Genomic DNA, 23,334 nt, shown 5'->3' with positions numbered 1-23,334 from the left:
AGCCCCAAGAAGGCCATCCACTCAGTCAGAAGTTAACTCAGACTAGAAAATAAACACAACAATGATAATGAAGATGAACATGACCACACAGGTTTCTTGTCAAGGCTGTGTTTTCAGGATCCTGGATCAGTCTGTATAATGACCCCCTCTGGGATCTTGTGCTTGACCTGGAGGAAGTGAGGAAGGGGAGTTGGGAGATCAGCAGAGCCAGGAACCTTGAGTCTCATCACCAGGCCACCCAATTTCTGTTCATTTGGCTTGAATTCCTGAACCTTACCTTGGCTTAAACGAGAACCGGCATATTCCTAATAGAGGTCATGAAGTTACCTAGTGTGGAGAAAGCACAGGTGATACCTATCAAACCTAAAATGGAGACAGTACTATTTCCGAATCTATGCAAAAGAAACATGTCCCTACGTTTATCACAACATGGGCAATGCAATGAGACCTGTGGCACAGTGCTTGCTGGGAAAACTCCTAAAACTCAAATGTCTGTTGATAAAGGAAGAGGGTCAAATAAATTCAAGAAGTAATGCACATCTGGTCAAAACAACTGCCTAGCTTCTGTGTTAAAACACATAAACGTTCAGGGTGATAATGAGTGAAATACATAAGCAATACTAATTACCAGCAAGTTCCCGTTATTAAATCCTCAGCCTCTCCCATCACCCTCCTAACCGCATGCACCCCCAGCACTCACTTCTTAGACCATTGGAGGTTCATCCCAGACTGTGTGGTGAAAGACTGAACCATTCCCTGCTGCTTCTGGGAAAAGGTGTTCGAGTAGCTGCAGGAGGGAGTGGGAACTGGGATAGAGAATGTGCTCATGGTATCCTTAGGGCTGATGATATTCACAAGCAGAGTATCATTCATGATGCATAGACTGGAGGAAAAATGGGACCTTAGACAACTGGACAGATTGACAAACTGACATCCCAACAATGATCTTGCTCCCACTGCCACTTAGCCATCAGATTCTTTCCATATCCCTGCTGTATCTCCCATCCATATTTCTTAGATACTACCTCTACTTCTTCACCCCTCACAGAGCCAATATTTGGCAAGATACTTGAAACAATATGAGGACATTTAACCATTTGACCCTAAACCACGGGCAAGTTTACATCAATACTTACCAGGCACATATGACAAAGAGTTGACAGTCTAATCTCAATTTCCAGAGGAAGAAAGTGTGTCACAAAAAGATAATGTGTGATTTGGCAAAGGTCACAAAAATAGTGAGTGTTGGGACAGGAAAAAAAATCTGATTACAGAACTCACACTCTTAATCACTAGGAGAGATGATTCCTTGGATGAACCTATTGCCTTTTCACAAAATTCAGAATATGCCAAAGATTGTAACACCTGATTTCCACAGAACTGAACTCATACTGAACTGGGTGATCCACCCACAACAAAGCATTCACCTGTAATTGTTGACAGGGTTAGCAATGAAGGTCGGGGTGAAGGCACGAACAGAATCCTGAGACATTCCTTCCACTTCAACAACAAAAGCAAATAACACCACCCCTTAGCATTCCACATGCTCTACACACTCACACAGCATTCCCAGTCATGGTCTGACTTGATATTCATTCGTGCTGGAGGAGACAATTTTTCTCTGGGAGTCAGAGTGTTCTGAATGGGTTTTGCCCTTGGGAAAGCAGTATACCCTCTTCTAAAAGTACTCCAGGAAGGAAAATCTTCTCTCCCAAACCATCCCAGAGATTTCTACACCATACTATGCACTCAGGGCCAGCTCCCTCCTCCCCAGGAGCGTGCACCACAGCATTGCTCTGGAGAAGGTCACACACTTACAAAACTTCAGAATTTGAGCTCCAAATGCTGCTTACAAAAAAAAAGACAAAAACAGAAAACAAAAACCTGCGCTACTCAGTAATTTTTGCTCCCCAATCCATAATCCAGAAAGGTTTTCCTCTTGAGTGAACCTGATGCCGCATTCTCTCAACCCCTCTTTTTCTCCCTTTTGTCACTCTATGGAAAGTTCCCTCCACTCCGTGGCACCGTCATTTTTCTCTCCCCCAATTCACTTCCATGCACCACTCATCTGCCATGCTGTCTCCTTCCAACCATGGGGATCCTTCTGCCAGTCTGCAGATTGATTTCCTGGTTGTTCCAGGTGATCTGACCTTAATACAGCTGTGTTTGAGAGACTAAGAAAGCCCAGGGACCCACTGCTTCTCTGCCATCTTAACTCTTCCCTTGATGTGCAGAAGCTTTTTAATTTGATGTAGTCCCACTTGTTTATTTTTGCTTTTCTTGCACTTGCTATTTGTGTCAGATTTTGAGAAAGTGAAAGATCTATGTCAAAAAGCTTACCACTTATGTTTTCTTCTAGGAGTTTTATATTATTAGGTCCTACATTCAAATCTTTAATACATTTTGAGTTAATTTCTGTGTATGGTGTAAGATAGCTCTCCAGTTCATTCTTTTGCATGTGGCTATCTAGTTTTCCCATTTTTATTTTTGAGTTCTGAGAGTTTTTATATATTCTAGATAGAAGCTCCTTATCAGACGTATAATTTACAAATATTTCAGCCCACTTGTTGGGTTATTTTATCACATTCTTAATGGTGCCATTTGAAACACAATAGTTTTTAATTTCAATAAAGTCCAGATTATTTCTTTTGTTGGAAAATTTTTTGTTGTCATATCTAAGAAAGTTTTGCCTAGTTCAAGGTCACAAATACTTAACCTTTACATTATCTTCTAAGAGTTTTATGGTTATACTTTGATAATAGTCACATGGTTTTATTTCTGGACTCTCATTTCTATTCCACTGAGATATATATATATATATATATATATATATATATATATATATATATCTGCCTTTGTGTTAGTACCACACTGTCTTAATTCCCATTGTTTTGTAGTAAATTTTGAAATTTGGAATCGTAAGATTTAGTAATTTATTCTGATTTTTAAAGATTGTTTTAGCTACTGTGGGACTCTTGCATCTCACTATGAATTTTAATACCTGATTGTCAATTTTGGCAAAGGAGGCAACTGGAATTTTGAGAGATTGTGCTAAATGTATAGAACACATTAATGTATATTTTTGTCTTAAAAACTAAGTCTTCTAATTCATTAACATGAATATATTTCCACTTATTTGTATTTAAAACATTTGTTTCAGCAGTGTTTTGTGGTTTTCAAGTTTCAAATCTTGCACTTTCTTGGTTAAATTTATTCCCAAATATTTTATTCTTTTTGATGTTACTGTACATAAAATAGTGTTCTCAATTTCATTTTCAAATTGTTCATTGACAATGTAGAGAAATACAGGTGATTTGCATATGTTGATCTTGTATCCTGAAACATTACTGAACTCGTATATTAACCTTGTGTGTGTGCATGGAGAGTAAGGAAAAGTTTGTTTTAAAAAAAACCTGCAGTCAACATTGTAGATAATTGTGCCAGACTGAATGCTATATATCTAGGATCCAAAATAGAACAAATATTTCCACTCTTATCAGTTTTATTAAAAAAGATTATCAGTGGTTTTCTCAGTACAAACCTTGCAGGCCAGAAGACACTGTGACAATATATTTAAAATAGTGAAAAGGAAAAAATATAGACAAAATAAGGATTCTTTGTACAGCAAAACTTTCCTTCAAAAATGAGGGAAAAATTAAGACACTCACAGACAAACACAAAATGAGAGAATTTCGTAAGGTAGAAAAGGTAAATGCTAAAAATATGAAAACGAGCATGATTATAATTTTTGTTCCAAAACTTACTTTTTGCTTTTCAACAGGATTTGAAAAAGAAAAACATAATAAATCTATATTAATGGATATATAATATATAAAGACATAATTTGTAACATCAATATCAAAGTGAGGGAGACAGAGTTGGAAAGTTGTAGAATTTTGTGTGATTCAAGTTAAGTAGGTATCAGTTTAAAACAGATTGTTAAAACTCTGGATGTCATATATCATGTTCATGGTAACCAGAGGAAATATCTACAGAATATACAAAAAAATAAAATAAGAAAAGAATCAAAATATGTCACTACAAAAAGAAAATCAACTAAACACAAAGAAGGGCCATCATGGAAAAAATGAGACACACAAAAAAAGTGTAAGACACACAGAAAACAAATAACAACATGGCAACCATAAGTTCATCCCTATCAGTAATTGCTTTAAATGTAAATGGATTAGTATCCCCAATCAAAAGACATAGATTGGCAGAATACATTAAAAAAACATAATCCAATTGTTTCCATTTTTATTCTAGAGGATAGCATTGATGAAGAGAACATGCCAAAGATGGTGTAGGAGGGCAATTGGTATCTCTTAAAGAAAGATCCTTTTGTTGGTATAAAAGGAGTGGGTAATATAAAAAATAAAAACTGGGGGCACAAAAGCACATGAAACAAGAGGAAATAAGGTTGTGATTTTAATTCTCAACCTAAAGCACTGAATCATGTCCTTCCTAAGACAAAATGTAGCAGAGCTGGCGATGACACACTAGCTGGGCTGTAAGGGGTGCCTTTGTCTGTTCTGAGTCATTTTCTGTGACCTCAAAACTGGACAATGTTGATTGACTGGATGTGTGATTTTTGGACAGAGAGGCAGGGATTACAATAGAGGAGAGAGATATTAGGGGATCTTGGCATGGTTAATATGTGGCAACTGTGGCTCAAAATATCTGGTATCTGATGTTCTTTAACCAAGATCTCAGAAGCCACATGCTCATATTTGACAATCTGTCTCTTAAAATGTTTCTGTGGACATAAAAGCAGTAAATGCTACTCAATAAATGACAGGTGCTTTCATTTCAGCTGGTTCAAGAAACATAGTTACCTTACACAAAGGACAATAGGATGATGACTTCTGTTGACTGCCTATAGATAGTGAGCTCCAATTGAAAGTTATGAAAATGTAGAGTAGGCATGAAGTAAACATAACATATTGCATTTGGACCTTCTGTGGGTTTTTGATCCTGTACTAAGCTCTTCGTGACCCTTAGGATATTCTTGCCCAAGAGGATTTCTGGTTGTCAGCTGAGCTGCAGATATCATAAACATAAAGCCTTCCCAGGAAGTGGTGATCTGAAGGGTCTTTGCAGATATAATTAAGATAAAAATCTAAAAATGACAGCAGCTTGGATTAGGGTGTATTCTAAATCGAATAAAACATTTCCTTATTAAAAACAGAAAAGTAGAATACAGAGTCAGAGGGAAGAAGGCAATGTGAAGATGGAGACAGAGATCTGAGTTCTGCTGCCACAAGCCAAGGAAACTCCATACCCACCAGAAACTGGAGGAGGCAGGAAGGGTTTTCCCTTAAAGCCTTAGGATGGAGCATGACACTGTTGGTACTATGATTTGGATTCTTGGCCTCCAGAACCATGAGAATTGATTTCTACTGTTTTAAGACATCCAGTTTGTAGAACTTTGTTATGGCAGTCTTAGTAAACTAACAAATATTCTAGTATCTGGAATCTAGTTCTGTGCAAATAAATACCTAAATATGTGGAAGTAGCTTTGGAATTGGGAAATGGGTAGAGAATGAAAGAACTTTGAAAGGCATGGCAGGAAAAGCCTAGGTGGTATTGAAGAGACTGTTCGTGGAAATATGTTGCTTCTGGTGAGGTCTCAGAAATGAGGAACACATAATTGGAAAATGTAGGAAAAGAAATTTTCCTATGAGAGAGGAGAAACTCCACTGAATTATGCTTGGTTAGGTAGAAAGCAGAATTTGTAAACAATGTACTTGAATATTTTGCTGAGGAGATTTCCAAGCAAATTGTTTGTCCCTGCTGTTTATGGTAAACACCCTGGTTTCTCCATGCTGTTTAAAAGATGAGAGGAAAGAGTTAAATTGAAGAAGGAATTGTTAAGTAAAAGGGAGCCAGCACTTGATGATTTGGAAATTTTTCAGTCTATTTAAGTTGCAAAAGATTTTAAGTGTGTTCTGGAAAAACAGCTGAGTGTGACTGAACACCTTTTGCTGAAGACATTAGATGTGTGACTAATGGATCCAATCAACTTCTCAGCAGAGTCCAGAAATAAAGATGAGGTTATGCAGCAAGTATCTGTGGAGAACCCTCTTTTCTGTTGGCATGGATACCCTAGGCATACATGGGAGATCCATAAGGTTTTTAAAAAGAGTGTTACACTACCCAAAACATTGCCAGCTTGACTTGGACACAACAAAGGAGGGACAAAATGAAGGAAGCCTGCAGACTTCTGTGATTCTAAAGGCAGGAAACAAGATGGCAGAGTTACTTGGCTGATAACATGTGTCATTCTTCAAGAAAAAGAAAGAATGACTATGAGGGCAAAGACATGGATGCAGAGGCAGGGCCAGAGAGAGCAGGGCAAGTCCTATGGGCTCAGAGAACAGATCTCCAAGCCACAAAAGATTATTCCTGTGTATTGAAACGTAACAAAATTTACTTTGCTGGATTTCAAACTTTCTTGGGACTAGTAACTTTTTAATCTTTTCATGTTCTCTTTTTCAGAATGATAATGTATAACTGATGCCTTTAGCACCATTTTATTTTAGAAGTAGATAACATGTTTTCTGGTTTTACAGGTCCACAGATGGAAAGAAATTTTCCCTACACATGGATTATAACCAGAGTCTCACCCATATCTGATTTAGATGAGATTTGGGGCTTTTGAATTTATATTTAGGTGAGATATGGTCTTGTGAAGATGGAAGCAGACATATGAGTTATGTTGCCACAAACAAAAAACAAAAATGCAAACAAAACAAAACAAAACAAACAACAACAACAACAGCAACAACAAAACAAGAGCAATGAAAAGCTGGAAGAGTCAAGAAAGGATTTTCCCCAAGAGCCTTCAAAAGAAACATGGCCTTCTGGCACCTTAGTTTTGATTTCTGGCATGCAGAATGGTGAGACAATCGATTTTTGCTGTTTTAAACCATCCACTTCATTGTAATGTTATGGCAGTTCTAGGAAACTAACACATTAATATAGAGACACCTGCAATGCATGTGCACGCACTCTCTCTCTCTCTTCTCTGAAAATACACCCATTATTTTTCTTTACTCATTTGTTACCTTATCACAATGTTTTCAGTTGTAGTTTTGTAGATTATTATGCTTCCAAAGCTTTTCTTTGATTTCTTGGATATTCCTATTGCATTTAATAACAATTTTAATATCAGTTTACCTTCTCTCTACTGATTTCTTTATATGTCAAAGTCAGTCATGCATGAGGGCATTTTTTTTTCTTTTCAGGTTATCTTATGCTCATTAATGCTGTCTTTCCCCAAATACATCGCTTTACATTTTGAATACATTTGTTTAACTAAGAATATAACACTGTTCTCTGCCTAAAAATATGTGATTAATATACCAGGGGCACAAAACACCATTACAAGGTTTGCCAGAGTTACAGAGTCCCTCACCATGGAGGAAACATGGCCCTGGGAAACACACAGCCTGGAATTTGGGAGGTGTATAATTTGAGACCCCATCCCACTATGTCCCAAGAGTTGCAGACTCTCTCTGACTTTCCTTTTCCTCCCTAGTAGAACAGTGGTCATAATACCTTCCTCACATGGATTTTTCAAGGATTTGACATAACATGTAATGTCATTTATTATCAAAAGAATCAGGGATTCTGAGTGAGACAAATATGCAGAACTGATCTTTTGCATGGATTAGTGTCAGTTAAAACTTGGCTTCCTGCTGCATGTAAACTTCCCGCTCAGTCACAGGGATATACTCAGACAGAAGGAGGAACACAACAAAGCTGATGAAGATGAAGATGATGACACCCAAGAGTTTCTTGTCAGGGTTGTATTATCAAGATCCTGGATCAGTCTGTATGAGAACCTCCTCTGGGATCATGTGTTTGGCCTGGAAGGAGTGAAGGGAGGGAGTTGGGAAATCAGCAGAGCCACAAGCCCTGAGTCTCATCCCCAGGCTACCCAAACTCTGCTCACTCGGCGTGAATTCCCAGTACTCACCTTAGGCAGAGCAAGAACCAGTGTAGTCCCAGGGGCTGTCATGAAGTCACCTGAGGTGGAGGAAAGACAAGTGACATCAATTATAACCAAAGTGGAGACAACTTGAATATACAGTACCATTTCCCAATCTATCCAATCAATGGAAACATGCCTCCACATTTACTGCAACACATGCAGCAGAATGAGCCCTGTGCAGTGTGTACTGGGAAAAACTCCTGAAACCACATTGTCTGCCAATAAAGGAACAGGGTCCATGGACTTAGAAAAGTAATGAATAAATGTTGTTGTTGTTGTTGTTGTTGTTGCTGTTACTATTGTTGTTGTTGTTGTTTACCTGCCTAGGGGCACCGTGACTCAGTCACCTAAGTGTCTGACCATGGCTCAGGTCATGATCCCGAGGTTCATGAGTTCAAGCCTGGCATTGGATTCAGATTCTGTGTCTCCCTCTCTCTCTCTGACCCCTGACCTCTCTCTCTCTCTCAAAAATAAACATTTAAAAATTTTGAAAAACTGCCTAGCTATAAATAAATAAATATATACATGCATAAAAATAAAACAGCCTACCATATATGTAATGAAAGGCTAATGTTCAGGGTAAGGAGTGAAATAAACAAGGAAAACAAATTATCTGCAAGTTGCCATGATTCACTCCTTGGTTTCTCCCAACTTTCTATTATTCCTATGCACCCTCAGCACTCACTTTTGAACTACTGGAAGTTCATTCCAGACTGGGTTATGAAAGTATGCACCATTTCCTGCTGTTTCTGGGAAAGGGGTGGGGCAAGAGATGCAGGAATGTGTGGGCACTGTGATAGGGAATGCATTCTGGGTGTCCTTGAGCCTGGTGTCCCTCACAAACAGGTCATCGTGCACGATGCTTAGACTGAAGGAAAAACTTCACTCTCAACTGAATTCTGGACAACCCCACACCCCCAAACACAATTCTGCTCCCACTTCCACTCAATAACAAGATCCTTTCCATACCCCTACTGTAACAGCTGTCCAGGTTCCTTGGCTGGTACCTTTACCATTCCCACATAGCCAACCATGGAAAGATTGTCTACCACACTTACTTTACTACATTTATAAGTTTATTCCCACACCAGGGACAATTATATAACCACATTTACCCTGTATAACAGAACAAGGATTGGTTAGTCTAATCACCATTTTCACAGGAAGACACTTTGTCACAGACTCAACCAAGGTAACAACCCTAATGAATTTTGGGATCTGAGAGAACACATAATCCAATTGCAGAGCCCATGTTATTAAACACTAGGCTGCACTTCTCTTTGGATCTCACAGGTGGATTGCTACAACATTGAGAACACCTGCATTACCACTCCATTCTGACACTATTGAATTCATACTGAACTGGGTGATCCACCCACAACAAAGCATTCACCTGTAATTGTTGACAGGGTTAGCAATGAAGGTCCGGGTGAAGGCACGAACAGAATCCTGAGACATTCCTTCCACTTCAACAACAAAAGCAAATAACACCACCCCTTAGCATATCACATGCTTTACACACTCACACAGCATTCCCAGTCATGGTCTGACTTGATATTCATTCGTGCTGGAGGGGACAATTTTTCTCTGGGAGTCAGAGTGTTCTGAATGGGGAAGGCAATCTGTTCCCCATGACAGGGATCCGACTATGTGCTGGGACCAATGAATACCCCTCAAAACTTACAGGTTCAGAGCCCAGATTCACAGAGTAAGGATCTAGGGTGAGAGCTATCAAATTCCACAGACTGTGTCCCTAATGCCCAAGCTGTGTGGGGTAGACAGGCATATACCTGGTTCAGACCAGGGTGGTTTGAGGACAGAGTGAGGACAGGAGAACACAACAGGAATCGGGGAAGCTGGGAGAGTTCTGAGAGGGAGCCCAACCACCAGGGAAGGGGCAGTGGGGCAGCTGAGGAGGAGGTTCTACACACACTCACCTTCCTTGAGCACTCCGTTGACAGAGAAGCAGAGCATCAAGTCCTAAAAGGGAAAAGCCCAGGTGCTAAGTCACCTACACTTCCTACCCACCTGTGGCTTTCTGAGGGCTACCCTTGGGAGGAAGCAGGTGCTCACCATCTGGAACCATATGTCCACCACAAAGGAGCTGAGGTCATGCTGAGTTTTGGGCAGCACACAGAGGGAGTGCACAATGTCATGTTTTGTATGCTTCAGCAGCTGAACACGCAGGTCTATGGGGGGGGGGGGGCGGAGAAGCAAGTGAAGGTCAGGGGTTGCCACATCCTGGGTCCTATGATTAGCCCCTCACATCTCCTTCCCCTGCCCAATCTTCCCCTATCACACACGCACAGGGGTCCTGGACCTTCTTCATGTTCCTGCTTTCCTTGAGGTACTCACACAAGCTGCTTCTAGGGAGAGAAAGAGGGACAGGGAGTGGTGGTCTGGCCAGTGTGCATGCTTCCCGAGCTTCCCTGTGTCTGCTGGGAGCCACAAAGCCCATGAACAGAGTCTGGGCTGTGCCACTCACGGGGCTGGCTCCTTGGGGTTGAAGGGAATGGTCCGGGAGAAGCAGGCCTCATCGTGGTAAGCACCGAGGAGACCCTGATGGTCTCCAGAGTCATAGATCAAGTAGTACCTGTGGGGAAACAATGAGGACAGTCTCTATCTGGGGTCTGGACCTGAAATGAGATTTCAAGACACAGTCAGCAGTCCTGAGCTTGAGTGGCCTCACCCATCCTAGCCCTCCACTTTCCCAGGTTCCCAGGAGTACTTACTGCTGCAGGAATTGCAGGACCAGACTCTTCAGTGCATCAGATCCAAAGAAGCTTCCCTGAAATCACAACAGCCCTCAGGACCACAGCTGATATCCCTTCCTCACACACCACCCAAAACCTGGCTTGATCTGCCCTCCTCACCTTGCAGGTTGGTAACCTCTTGTGGGCTGCAATACCAACGCTGGTTGGTGAAGGTGACTCCTGGCCATCCTGGGGAAAGGAAGAGGAAGTGAGTGTTGCTGACCAGGAGCGGATTATGGACAATCAGGAAAAGGATGGGCCCAGGAGAGGGTGAGGCTCAGAGGTCAAATATGAAAGGGACATGGAGATTACATGGGCAAGGCTACATTTGGGATCACTGTCTTGGGGTGCTTGATGCCTGTGGAGAACGTGGCTGAAGGAGATCCGGAGCCCTTGTTGGGTTTCCACACAGATCTGCACATCCATGAGGTTTAAGGGTCACGAAAACTGTAACTTCTTCAAGACCTAAATGGCCTCTGGGCAGGTTTGAGGTGACATCAGTGCCAGTAGAGGACTCAATGATCAAAGAATACACCTACCAGGCATAATAACTTGGAAAACAGTTCCAGGATGGAGCTGCAGAAATCCAGATAAAACAGAAAAGTCAGTGAAAGTTTGCAGGTGTCCTTCATCATGGGAGCAAGCACACTTACACCTGACACATGGCCAGTACATCCCACCTACACTGCAGTGCCCCAGGCTTGCAGGGCCCTTGGCACCTCCCTTGTGGACTGACTTAGAGGAAAAGCACACACTCTCTCTCCCCATCCCTTCTCATTCCTTTCTTCTGCCTGACCCCCTCCTCCCTCCGTTTCCCCCTGGGTGGCTCCCACCTAGATCATCCTGACTCCCATCTCCAGATTCACCAGAAGCAACATTTGGATCCCAGGGTCCAGGGCTGCCTTCCCCTCCCTGCCTCCCTTCTTTCCTCTAGGCCCCCACTGAATACTCCAGAGAGAAGAGGGAGTGGGGTGATAGCCCAGGGTTCTGGTGCCTCACTAGGGGCCCAGCATTCTGCAGGACCATGACACCCCCAGAGATGGCCCAGAATGCTGGGGCACGGAAGTGAGTGAGGCATGACCCAGGAGACAGGGAGGGAGAGGAATGGGGATGAGGACAGAAGGAGTGAAGGAAGGAGGGGAGAGGTGAGAGAGACAGGGGAGTAGAGACAAAGGAGGAAGAGAAAGCAAAGCAAAGGGAAAAGAAAGAAGCTTTACCATGGTGGTGGGGCCAAGGAGGAAGAGAAAAGAAGGGGGAAATGTCTCCCCAGCTGCAGCGCATTCCTTCATTTGCCCTGGCTGGCCCTGGCATCCAAGGTAGGAATGGAAAATATGCAGGTGTTGGGCTGGGGGCCCATTGGATGCTGGTTGAAACTTTGTCACCTGTGTGAGCTCAGTCTGAGCTGGGCATGGGGAATGGGGCAGCCACAGGGGCAGAAGACCTTCCCCAGAAGGAGTAGAGGATCAATCCCCAGGTCAACATGGGGCTGAAGGTCTGTGGTCCCCCCTCTTATGATCACCACCTTCCCTCCTGATGGCCCCAGTGCACCTGTGCCTGACCCAGTCGGTTCTTTCCCTGAGGCATTATACCCGTTGCCAGGCTACCCAGGGCTCCACTGAAGGAACAGTCTGGATGATGTGACATGTGGGGGTGGGGTGGGAAGGGGGTGGTGCCTCTGAGAGGCCTGTCCTTCATCTCCTCAAGCTCCTCTCCTCTCTGCCTTCCATTCCTGCCTGAGGAAGCCCTCTGCTCCCTGGCAGTCTCCCACTTCTGGCCCCCTGACTCAGGGAACCCTGGTTTCTCTCAAGGAGGGCCCAGCTCCTGGCATTGGGTCAGAGGAACAGATGTCATGATGGCAGCCCCCCAGGACCTCAGCCCTCAGCGTGGGCAGGAAAGCCACCATGGCTGCCTGGAATTGACGGGAGGAGGGGGGATACATTTGGTTCAAGGAAAGGAGGGTCCCTCTCAGAACAAGGGAAGGAATCCCTGTCTCAGCAGGGAGGCAGGACTGCCTGTCTCAGCATGAGGCCCTGGCCTGGATGGAGGACCCTTGTGAGTCCAGGTCACAGCATGTGGCGCACAGTAGTCACTCTGGTCCTAGTGAGGAAGGGGGGCCCTTATTCATGGATCACACTTTGGGGAGGGCATGCTAGAGAAGGCTGGGTGTAGCTAGCCAGCAAACAGACCTCAGACCAAACAGGTGAGAGGATCAGAGGAAGGAACGGAGACCCCTAAGCACAGGCGAGGGACAGAGAGAGAAGAGCATAGGGCCTCTGTTCCTCGCAGAGGAACAGGGATGCTGTCCCCTCCAAGCAGGCACCGTCAGGCATAGTTCAGAGTCCCACAGGGTGACGGAGAGTATAACTGACCTTATGTTGGTTGATTTATCGGGAAAGGTGGTGCACAGGGGGCTTCTGTTTGCACTCATGTCTTCTCGCTGCAGTCTTTTGCCCTTGTCCAACTCCCCTGCAGACTTCAGGGGAGTAATTATTGGAAGGAAACGCAAGGATCAGAGAAAGATGGCCAGGATGACCCTGCATCCCTGGCCCTTTCTTTTTCCAACAAATCCACTTCCCTGACTCTCGCCACCACCCCATGAGCACTCTCACCTTCTTTTTAAAGAAAGATCTGGGTACCACACCTTACCTCACTGTTGGAGAGGTTCAAGGCCTTGATGCTGGAGGCATTCTGCATAGTGTTGGATAGACCATCCATCTGGTAGGGTTCCTTGTCGCTCAGGTTCGAGGGCAAAAGCTATGATGAGGAAAGTGTTAGAGTGAGGACCCCAACAGGGGTTATCTGAGACCAATCTGCCTCTTCTACCTAATCTCCCACCTTTGCCATCAATCCCAGCACTGGGCCTGAGTTCTCACCTTGAACATGTTCTTTTCATGAGTCTGCCGGGAGGCAGCCATGCTGTTTCTAGGATTTGGTACCATTTCAATATCTCGGGTGACCATGTCTCCGAGAAGCCGAGGGAAGGGAATCACAAGGCTGAGACAGACCCGGCTGGTTACAGCTTCAGGTTACCCTCCCCACATTACCATCCCCAAGTCTCCTTTCCAGACAGGCTTCTCTGATCTTACCTTCCCTAGAACTACTTCTGTAGACATACCAGGGGCAAAGCGGACCCTCTGGATGTTAAGAGATTGTTAGGAGACTACATATCTTTTGTTTGTGGTCAACTGCAGAGTTAGAGATGGGGTCAGTGGCTCTGAGTCTGAGGTAGAGACGGGGGATGGAGGCAATAGGTGTGGGAAGAAGATATGGGTCTGGATATAGATTCACAGCTGGTCTTGGGTCTGCATTACCTTTATCTGATCCACATTTTCTGGCTTCAGCTCCTTCTGCACAGACTGGGGTGCATCAGAGGGGTGGAAAAAGATAGATATCTGTAGGGAACCCAAGAGGGGCTGAGTAAGCACCAGGAAATCTGATCCTTGGGATCAAGCAAGACCTTGCCCCTGTCCTGCCATCTTGCCCCTAACTAGCCCTGGCCATGCCCTTGACACACACCATTTCATTATTCTCATTCCAGATCTTGCCGTTGACACTCTTCAATGCGAAGGCAATGCCGGCATTCTCAACAAAGAACTGGGCCTGCATTTTCTCATAGTGAAACTGTAGGGTGAATGGCAAAAGAAACAATATGAGACGCAAGCCACTGCTCATTTGCCCTGTTTCTTCTCATCTGCCTCACTGTCTTCTCTTACTTCCACTGGGGTGAAGGGGACACTGCATTGCTTCTGAATCAGATTCAGCAGCCACTTCTCATCATATCTGATGCCAAATGGAATCTAAGAGTAAGAAATGGGAGAAGAGATGGGAGAAGAGATTGACACAATGGAACCCAAGGTTAAGATAAAACTCAACCATGTCTTCCTTTCACACCTTTTGTGTGTGTGTGTGTGGGGGGGCGGTTCTTCAAAATAATTTCTTATGATAGGACAATATCCATTATTGTGAACTTTTGTACCAGTCATGGATTTCCTAAATAACCTTTCTTTCCATTCAAACACTTTCTTCAAATAATCAACTTAAGATGTTTAACATGAACTTCCTTATATAAAGTTCCAAGTGATCCTTGCTCAAGGAAGGATGCCTTAGCCTGTCTCTCCAACAGAGACCCCGGAGACTCGACCCCCTCCCACACTCAGCTTAAGCTAAACTGAGACTTCCAGGGTGGAGCTGCTACTTCTCCTTGGCTGTAGTTTCCTCTGTTCTTAGACAACCTACCCAATTCTCCCTTTAGTCAATCTGTTCCCTTTACATTGCTTCTCTGAGTCTGCCCTTACCTGATCTAAGATGCTAACTCCTAGTAGTAAAAAGATGGATTACCCACTCCTCTCCCCCAGAAAAGTACCTAGAATCTCTATATGAGTCCAACATAATTCCCTCTGTTCACCTCCTTCTGCACATTGGGTTCATTTTGCCAGGACATTCACTGTGATCTTGAACCAGCTCCTGGAGGTCTCATCCTGCCTCTCCCCCTCCATTCTTGTTTCTGGATGCTTTTGCTCTCCCTCCATGTTAGCTTGCGTTTGGTCTTGTATCTGAAAACTGCCTCTCCAATGACAGGATGGAATGGCATAGGGAGCACTGTGGGGAAGTGAAGAGAAGGAAGTAATCCACACATGCTTGGAAAGTCTTCTATTACACATTCGCCCCACTGTACAATAAAGTTTGCTCAACCATTAACCTGATTCCATCACCCTGCACTCTTCCAGGTTGAAGAAGAGAACGGCATATTCAGCTACAGGGCTATGTATTCCACTGGCTGGTACATTTCAGCTATGGTGACTGGTCACTTACTATCTTCCTCGGGTGCTCATGCGACTGTCATTTGTTGCTGGATCTCCATCTTGCTGCTGGTGGGATGAAGAATCAATGCCAGAACGGACATGCCCAGACCAATTGTTATGCCTCCGTCGGTAAATACCCGAGCATCTTGCTCTTCTTTGTAAGGAGTTGCCTGTGTTATTATGCCCTGAAATTGAGAATAGCACATCACTGGTTCCAATATCACAAAAGGTTCCGGGGAAACATCATGGCTAATGAAGAAATATCACTGACTTTATCGTCTAAAATGAAATGCAGCACAATGCTAAAAAGGTTGAAAGACTTCCCTGGGGCTCCACTTCCCGGGAGATGAGAAGTGGGGAGCATTCACAGCCAAGAAGAAAAAAAAAAGCACAGAGGAAAGGGTTTGGGCCTAGGGTTTAACCTGTGATGTTAGCCCTTGCTCTGCCCTTTGCAGGCTAGGTGACCAGGGACAAGTTGCTTATCATCTCTAACTCACAATTCCCTTCTCTGCCCTAGGGGGATAACAAAATCCATGCTGGAAGTTTGGTGTTATGGTTCACAGGTCAAAGGTGAGTTCCCACCTGAAAAAAGAATTAGAGAAGTGAAAGTTACATCTGATGAAAATATCCAGAAAAACTTAGAGAGACATAATATGGAGAATACCAAAAGAGAGGGGGAGAGAATTAAAGGAGATGTCCCCAGAATGAAGGAGAGGGAAATGTGGAGAAGTGGCATTTGATGGGATCTCGCTTGAGAAGTTTCCCAAAGTAACAGGATAATCAAGTCAGTATAACAATACTAATAGGAGACAAAGTCTGCTTTAAGAAAAAACATTCCTAGAGAAAAGATGTACATTTCACAGTGATGTTAATGTAGCACAAACTGAGAAAATTTGTGACTGGAGGAATCAAACTAAAAGAAATATTAAAGGTTCTCCTTCAGGCAGAAGAAATAGGATCCCAGATGGAGGCACACAGTTGCAGGAAAGAAAGACTAATGGCATTTGTGAATATGTAGGCAAGTCTAAATGAGTATTGACTATATGGCACCATGACACTAATTTCTTCTAGGGGTTTAAATATACATAGAATTAAAATTCATGGCAATACATCGGGAGGGGGTGAGAGGAATCAAAGTATCCCAAAGTTCCTTCATTGTCTGAAGAGCTTTGAAGAAGTAATTCACATCACACTGTGAAAAGGAAAACAAAAATTACATTATAGTCAGAAAGGTAAACACTACAAGAATGGCTAAGGGATGTTTAATTGTCTGGCCAAATGAGGTAACAATCTAATACTAAAAACAAACAAGCAAACAAACAAACAAACAAAAAAACAGTATTAAGTCATTCCAAAGAAAGGAGAGGAAAAGGGCGGGCAAACCATAAGACACTCTTAAATACTGATGGCGGGTGGGGGAGAGGGGAAAGTGGGTGATGGGCACTGAGGAGGGCACCTGTTGGGATGAACACTGGGTGTTGTATGGAAACCAACTTGACAACAAATTATATAAAAAATTAAAATAAATTAAATAAAATATTGACATAAAAATACATGTGCAGTCAATATGGCATACAGAAACCAAGTTATATATATATTTACATTAAAAGTTTCAGACTGGAGGGGCGCCTGGGTGGCTTGGTCGGTTAAGCGTCCGACTTCGGCTCAGGTCATGATCTCACGATCCGTGAGTTCGAGCCCCGCGTCAGGCTCTGTGCTGACAGCTCAGAGCCTGGAGCCTGTTTCAGATTCTGTGTCTCCCTCTCTCTCTGCCCCTCTCCTGTTCATGCTCTGTCTCTCTCTGTCTCAGAAATAAAATTTAAAAAAACGTTAAAAAAATTTAAAAAAAAAGTTTCAGACTGGATATTCCAAACAGAAACACAGATATTATGAGACTGGAAGGAAAACATTCCATCAAATGCTCCTTAAAAGAAACATCTGCAAAATTTAATGATCTAGAAAATTTGGAAAAAAAAAAAAAACTTGGCAAAATGTATAGCATTTACTTACTGACCTCCCAAAAGCTGGTGTAACCATATTAACTAAAAAGAAAGGTATTTTTTTCAAGAAAAAAAAATTACTAGATTAAAGAGGAGGTTTCATTATAATAAAAGGTTCAATGCAATAAGAAGCCATCAATACAAAATCCTAAATTTGTGTGCGTGTCTTAACACAGAGCAAAAATGTGCAGAGCAAACAGTGACAGTAAAAAGATAAATGGATAAATTCACGATTACAGCAGGAATATTAACACACCTCCTTGAGTAACACATAAAATGGCAGACATACAAAGCATAAGAAACTCTTAAAAACTGAGAACAAACTGAGGGTTGATGGGGGGTGGGAGGGAGGGGAGGGTGGGTGATTGGTATTGAGGAGGGCACCTTTTGGGATGAGCACTGGGTGTTGTATGGAAACCAATTTGATAATAAATTTCATATATTGAAAAAAAATAAAAATAAAAAAATAAAATGGCAGACATAAATTCCACTAGGTGGAGAATATTTTAAAATCAGAATAAAGCAAATTAATAAATTTACTTAATTGACATAGAACAGTGCACATAACCATTACACGTGGAACATTCCAGAATAAGTCATGTGCTGGGCTATAAAGCAAGCCTCAAGAAACTTCTACGGAGGTAATACAATCTACCCTGAATAGTTGATGTAAGAGTTAAGGGTAATAGTGTGTTCTCTGCCACTCCTTCACCTGTAGTAGGCATCCAAAGAATATTAATTTACAGCAACCCCCCACTCCCTTGCCTCTCACGTGGCCAACCTAGGAGCCCCTCCCCACTCTCCAAACTGTGGACTCTCCAAACCGTGGGGACCACATAAAATCAGATCTATCCCTTCAATCAGTGAAAAAAAATCCACCTGAGCCATAACCATTTCCATAGGAGGGGAGTTTTTCCATGTGGAACCGGGATGGGAATGTCAGGGCCCACCTGGCACATTTCCTCAAGAGATTAGAGAAGAGTGAGCCTGGGCCCTCACCACCCCTTCTCTAAAAGGGGGTTGGCTGGGTGTCCTGTGGGGTGGGGTGAGGGAAGGGACCCAGCAACCCTTGTAACTTCTGGGGATCTGAGACCAAGGCCTCATGCTGGCCAACTCACCCATGGTGTGGCCTGAAGGCAGTGACCTGTCACCAATGTCCTCACAGGCTGCTTATGAAGAGAACCTGTGGGATCTGGAGCTGGAGGTTTAGAGAAGATCAAGGAAAGCTGCTGAGGACGAAGAGAGAAGGCCCCAAATGACTTTGTCAGCCTCACACAAACAAGATGGAGTCCTTACAGGAAGTCCCCTCCTCAAAGCCATGGAGAAGAGAGCCCCGGGCACCAGAGGTGATTACTGTGATTACTGCTCCCTGTCTATCAGGGAACTGTTTCTAACTGAACCAGCCCTGCAGAAAAGGCCAACTAGAGTCAGGGGGCGTGGGACCCAGGCACTTGCAGCTACAAACACAGGGAACTCTGTATGCCAGGCTCTGTATCCACTTACAATACATCCTGTTCCCTCATTCTGCAAACCCAGAGAACTCTGAGTGCCAGCTGTAGGCCAGCCTCTGTACTTGCTACATTGCATCTTATCTCTCATGTAGTCCTCACAACGGGACTCTGAGATCACAGTTACAGGCTTTGCAAGGTTACTGAGACTTAATGAGGTGTTGGAGTTTTCCTGGAGTCATTCAGATGCTACCTGGAGAAACAGAGACTGCAACTGAGCTCCATGGAATGGGGGTGACATGTAAATGCATAGGTAGCCTAACTAAATTCTTGCTGCAATATGTGGGATTTGCTAAAGTTGGAGCAAGGTAACAGAATGTTCTGAAACTAATCACATGGCTGGCATTATCTCCCGTGCATCCCAAAGAGATAATAACAAACAAGCAAACAAACCACCGATCCCCCATCCCCCCAAAACAACAGCAAAAACCAGCACACACACACACACACACACACACACCAGATCTGGAAACTATAAAGGAAAAAAACAACAACAACAGAGTTTCGTGGGTCACTGTAATGAGAGTAGAATGAAATATATATATATATATATATATATATATATATATATATATATATATATAGTCAGTGTAGGTAGATGCCCCTTTAGTGGTCAGAGTGAGAATTGTAGCTCTGAATGTCTCAGACCAGAGGGCTTTGCAAGGGGGAAGGAAGGAAGGAGGCACCTGGGCTCCAGTATATCAGCCAGGAATTTCTGGAATTTCTACTTCTTTCTGGAATTTTCTACTCTGTGCCCACAATCCCTTCCTAGATCTCCATGCCCTGAGAGAGAAACTTCAGTCCCTGAGAGAGGTGAGGAAAAATCTCCACATATGAGAGTGTGAACACTTGGGTTTAGGGAAGTGTAAGACAGAAACACACATACATACACAGATAAACTGTCAAGTCAAAGGGTGAAGTTTGTTATTTGCTTATTAAACACTATCATGTGAACATTTTCATAACGTGGTAAATATATATGAACTTTTCTTGTGAATTGGTTATTATATATTTTCAAGTGTTTCTCTCAACAAATTTGCCTAATCGCAAAATGTTAAACATTAAAAATGTATACATAGAAAATGGAAATCATTCGGCACCTTCCATCTATATATGATCCCCGTGCCCCAAATAACTGATATCCAAGATGGCTTATGTAAATAGATTGGTACACATTATCCAGATATGTTTCTCTTTAAGTAATGTGTATACCTACCTTAAAATATCTGTGTAGTTATGTGGTTATAGATACACACTTTTTAAAATTTGCCAACACGTAAATAATGTTCTGCAAATTGATTTTTTCACTTACTTACTATACCATCTCCAGATTGCCATTTCTTCAGTTAATGTGGTGTGGCATCTTTCCAGATGTCTGGAGAAACAGTTTGCTTTTTACATAAATTATTTGTTATCATTTGTCCCTTTCTCCACCAATAGACAAAAGCCCTTTATTTTCTTGCCTGGTAGCACAAATTCTGCAATATTGTTGGCAAATATTTACCCCATCTTTTCAAACTTTTAATTTTTTTCTTTCGATAGTGCAGAAATTGCTTTAATTTTCATGGGGTTTCTTCACTTAAAAATAATACAGCTATGACAGAAAACAAAACAAGAAATACTTAAGGTTACATCAAATAATAGTCTAGTGGGAATTCTTGATCCAAAGCCTTGAAGGCTTCAGGGCACAGTGGAATAAAGCTTCAGACCGACTTCTACATCTGCAAATAATGGGGATAATAACTGAGTACTTGTTAGGTTGTAGGAGATACCATGTGAAGTGCCTCTGGCTTAAAATAATTCTGTAAATGATCATTTCCTTCCCTTGGTGGAGGTTACTTTTCCTCTGCTTCTGGTTGGGCCACACACACCACCCCTAGGACAGTGCTATCCATGTGGCAGCCCCTATCCAGGCCTCTAGGCCTGAGGAATGGGATTTCATCTCCACCATCATCTTCAAGGCAAAGACATTGGGGAGAGGGTTGTTCCAGTACCCTGTTGGGTACCATAACATGAACACCTGGGAAATTCGAAACCAACTATGTGACCCAAGGAAAGCTTTTAACTCTGTTACAAAATTAATTGGACACATTAAAGGGATGTTAAAGAAACAAACAAACAAACAAACAAACAACTCTTCTATCCCAAACAAGAATGTCACGTATAAAGAGATGCATATTACTGGGAAAATACATGGAATATGTTTTAAAGGCATATGTTTAATATTCTGTTATATAATAAATCTGATCAGTAAAAGAGTGTTATTAAAGTCTATTGAAATAATTCAAATAAGAACTATACATTACAAACTTATAAGATTTAAACATGTGTAAAACAATTATATACGCATGTATGTTTGTGTGTACATATATTTCCATATATACACACATATGTGTACATATATATACATAGAGAGAGAGAGAGAGAGAGAGAGAACAGTATATATATATTGTGAGCAAAATTTGGGAGAATATATATGTTCATGTAAATGTACTTGCATAGTACTATGCACAGGGAAGTATATCTGGGGAATATAAACTAAATTACCAAGGATATACATCTTGTTATGTAACAAGATAAAGAGAATATACAAAAAAATTTACTCAAATACACATTTCTGCACTGCATTTGATTTTTAAATAAGCACATTAACTTGAAATCCAAAAATAACTGATATAAGATTTTATGTCATTGTAGTATATAGCTGGTTGGAAAATTCATTACAAAAATCATATGTATGTATGTTGCCTACCTGTGTATATCTCTATCTATCTATCTATCTATCATCTATATTATTTTTTCCCACATTACGTTTGTCTCTCAATCACACACACATATGGGTTTCCTGTCATAGTTGAGAGGGGAGAGCTGGAGAAAAGTTCTTGCTACTGGGTTTAATGTACATGGGCTCTGAGTCACCCTTAGGCTTCATTTTCCACAGAATCTTCCAGAAGTTTCCCTCTGACCAGGACCTTCCTCCCTTTCCCCTTCCAAGGCTCTCTGCTAAGTGATGATCAACCTGCCTCTCTAGATATGTTCAGATGGTCAGATGGCACAGACTTCCAATTTCTGAATTTTCTCCAGTGAAAAATATTAAAAGTTATATTTTGTGTGGCGAGTGATGAAACAGTATGTAAAATGAAATCATGCTCCAACTGCTTTACCTAACCATCTTTTTCTTCTGCATGGTTTTGCAGAGAAAAATCATAGTACAATATCACACACCTCTTAGAGGGCTGGTGGATGTTATAGGTCTTAGGTGGGAGCAGCGAGGGCAGAGGGGGTTCAAGAACTTTCTAGAATTGTCTTGTTAAGTATTACAAAGTTTTGCTCAGCATGCCAAACTGCTGTGTAAAGGATTTCCACACTGGACCCCCCAAAGCGATGAACCAGGTTATAAGGTATTTCCTTCTTTCTCTATCTGGTTAGTCTCCACCCTCTCCTCTCCTGCTGGCTAATGCTTCCTTAGCCTCCAATCTCAGCTTAAGCATTCGCTTCCTGTGAGAAGTCTCAGACACACCCTTCTGGTTTGATTACCATTAGTCATGTAGTAACCCCATCACCTTTACCATCTTCAGATACACCTTTCATGTGAAAGGGGACAAAAGACCGTGAGCTCAAACATTCCCATGGGCTGTGGCTTCACACAGCGGACTGAAGATTCTGAAGTTTTTCCAAGTATTTTACCTTGAAGAGTTTTGCCTCCTACTTTTGAGGGGAATGTCCAGGACACAAGTCAGTTCAGAAATTGAACTGTAGAGTTATCCCACAGACAACAACTAGGGCATGTACTTCAGAGAAGCTGTTGAGGCTGCAGACTGAGGCTTCCTTCTCTAAAAGATCCAATAAGAGTACTGTAATGGCAATCTGTAATTTTGAGGAGGCATGGATTTGCATGACACAGAACAAATGAAACTTCCAGAGGTAGAACTGCCAAGTTAGAAAGTTGTTCATGGTGGTGGTGATAAATATTTATATCTATCTATATCTATATCTATATCTATCTATTTATATTTAATTGAAACATAATTAACATACAGCATTATATTAGATTCATGTGTATAATATAATGATTCAACAGTTCTGTACAGTACTCAGTGCTCATCACAATAAGCGAGTCCTTTTTTTTCCCACAATATGAAAATTATTGTCAAATTGGTTTCAATACAACACCCAGTGCTCATCCCAAAAGGTACCCTCCTCAATACCCATCACCCACCCTCCCCTCCCTCCCACCCCCCATCAACCCTCAGTTTGTTCTCAGTTTTTAAGAGT

At 42.3% G+C, this 23,334-nt stretch overlaps 1 protein-coding gene across 1 annotated transcript; it reads right to left on the bottom strand.

The window, feature by feature from the left end:
• Positions 1 to 696: 696 nt before the first annotated feature.
• Positions 697 to 18,754, bottom strand: LOC125157101 (nuclear RNA export factor 3-like). The gene is given in 18 exon segments (XM_047843324.1): positions 697 to 883; positions 9,390 to 9,462; positions 9,934 to 9,976; positions 10,070 to 10,185; positions 10,304 to 10,362; positions 10,482 to 10,589; positions 10,729 to 10,784; positions 10,870 to 10,938; positions 11,289 to 11,325; positions 13,119 to 13,222; positions 13,623 to 13,711; positions 13,865 to 13,934; positions 14,061 to 14,141; positions 14,266 to 14,370; positions 14,463 to 14,546; positions 15,195 to 15,348; positions 15,562 to 15,736; positions 18,670 to 18,754. Coding segments are annotated over 18 exon segments (1,614 nt in total). The 5' UTR covers positions 18,674 to 18,754.
• Between the last annotated feature and the right edge of the window lie 4,580 nt (positions 18,755 to 23,334).

Source organism: Prionailurus viverrinus, chromosome X (genome assembly GCF_022837055.1).
Source record: "Prionailurus viverrinus isolate Anna chromosome X, UM_Priviv_1.0, whole genome shotgun sequence".
NCBI lineage: Eukaryota > Metazoa > Chordata > Mammalia > Carnivora > Felidae > Prionailurus > Prionailurus viverrinus.
The sequence above is the reverse complement of the archived record's forward strand: the minus strand, read 5'-3'. Positions and strand labels throughout refer to the sequence as shown.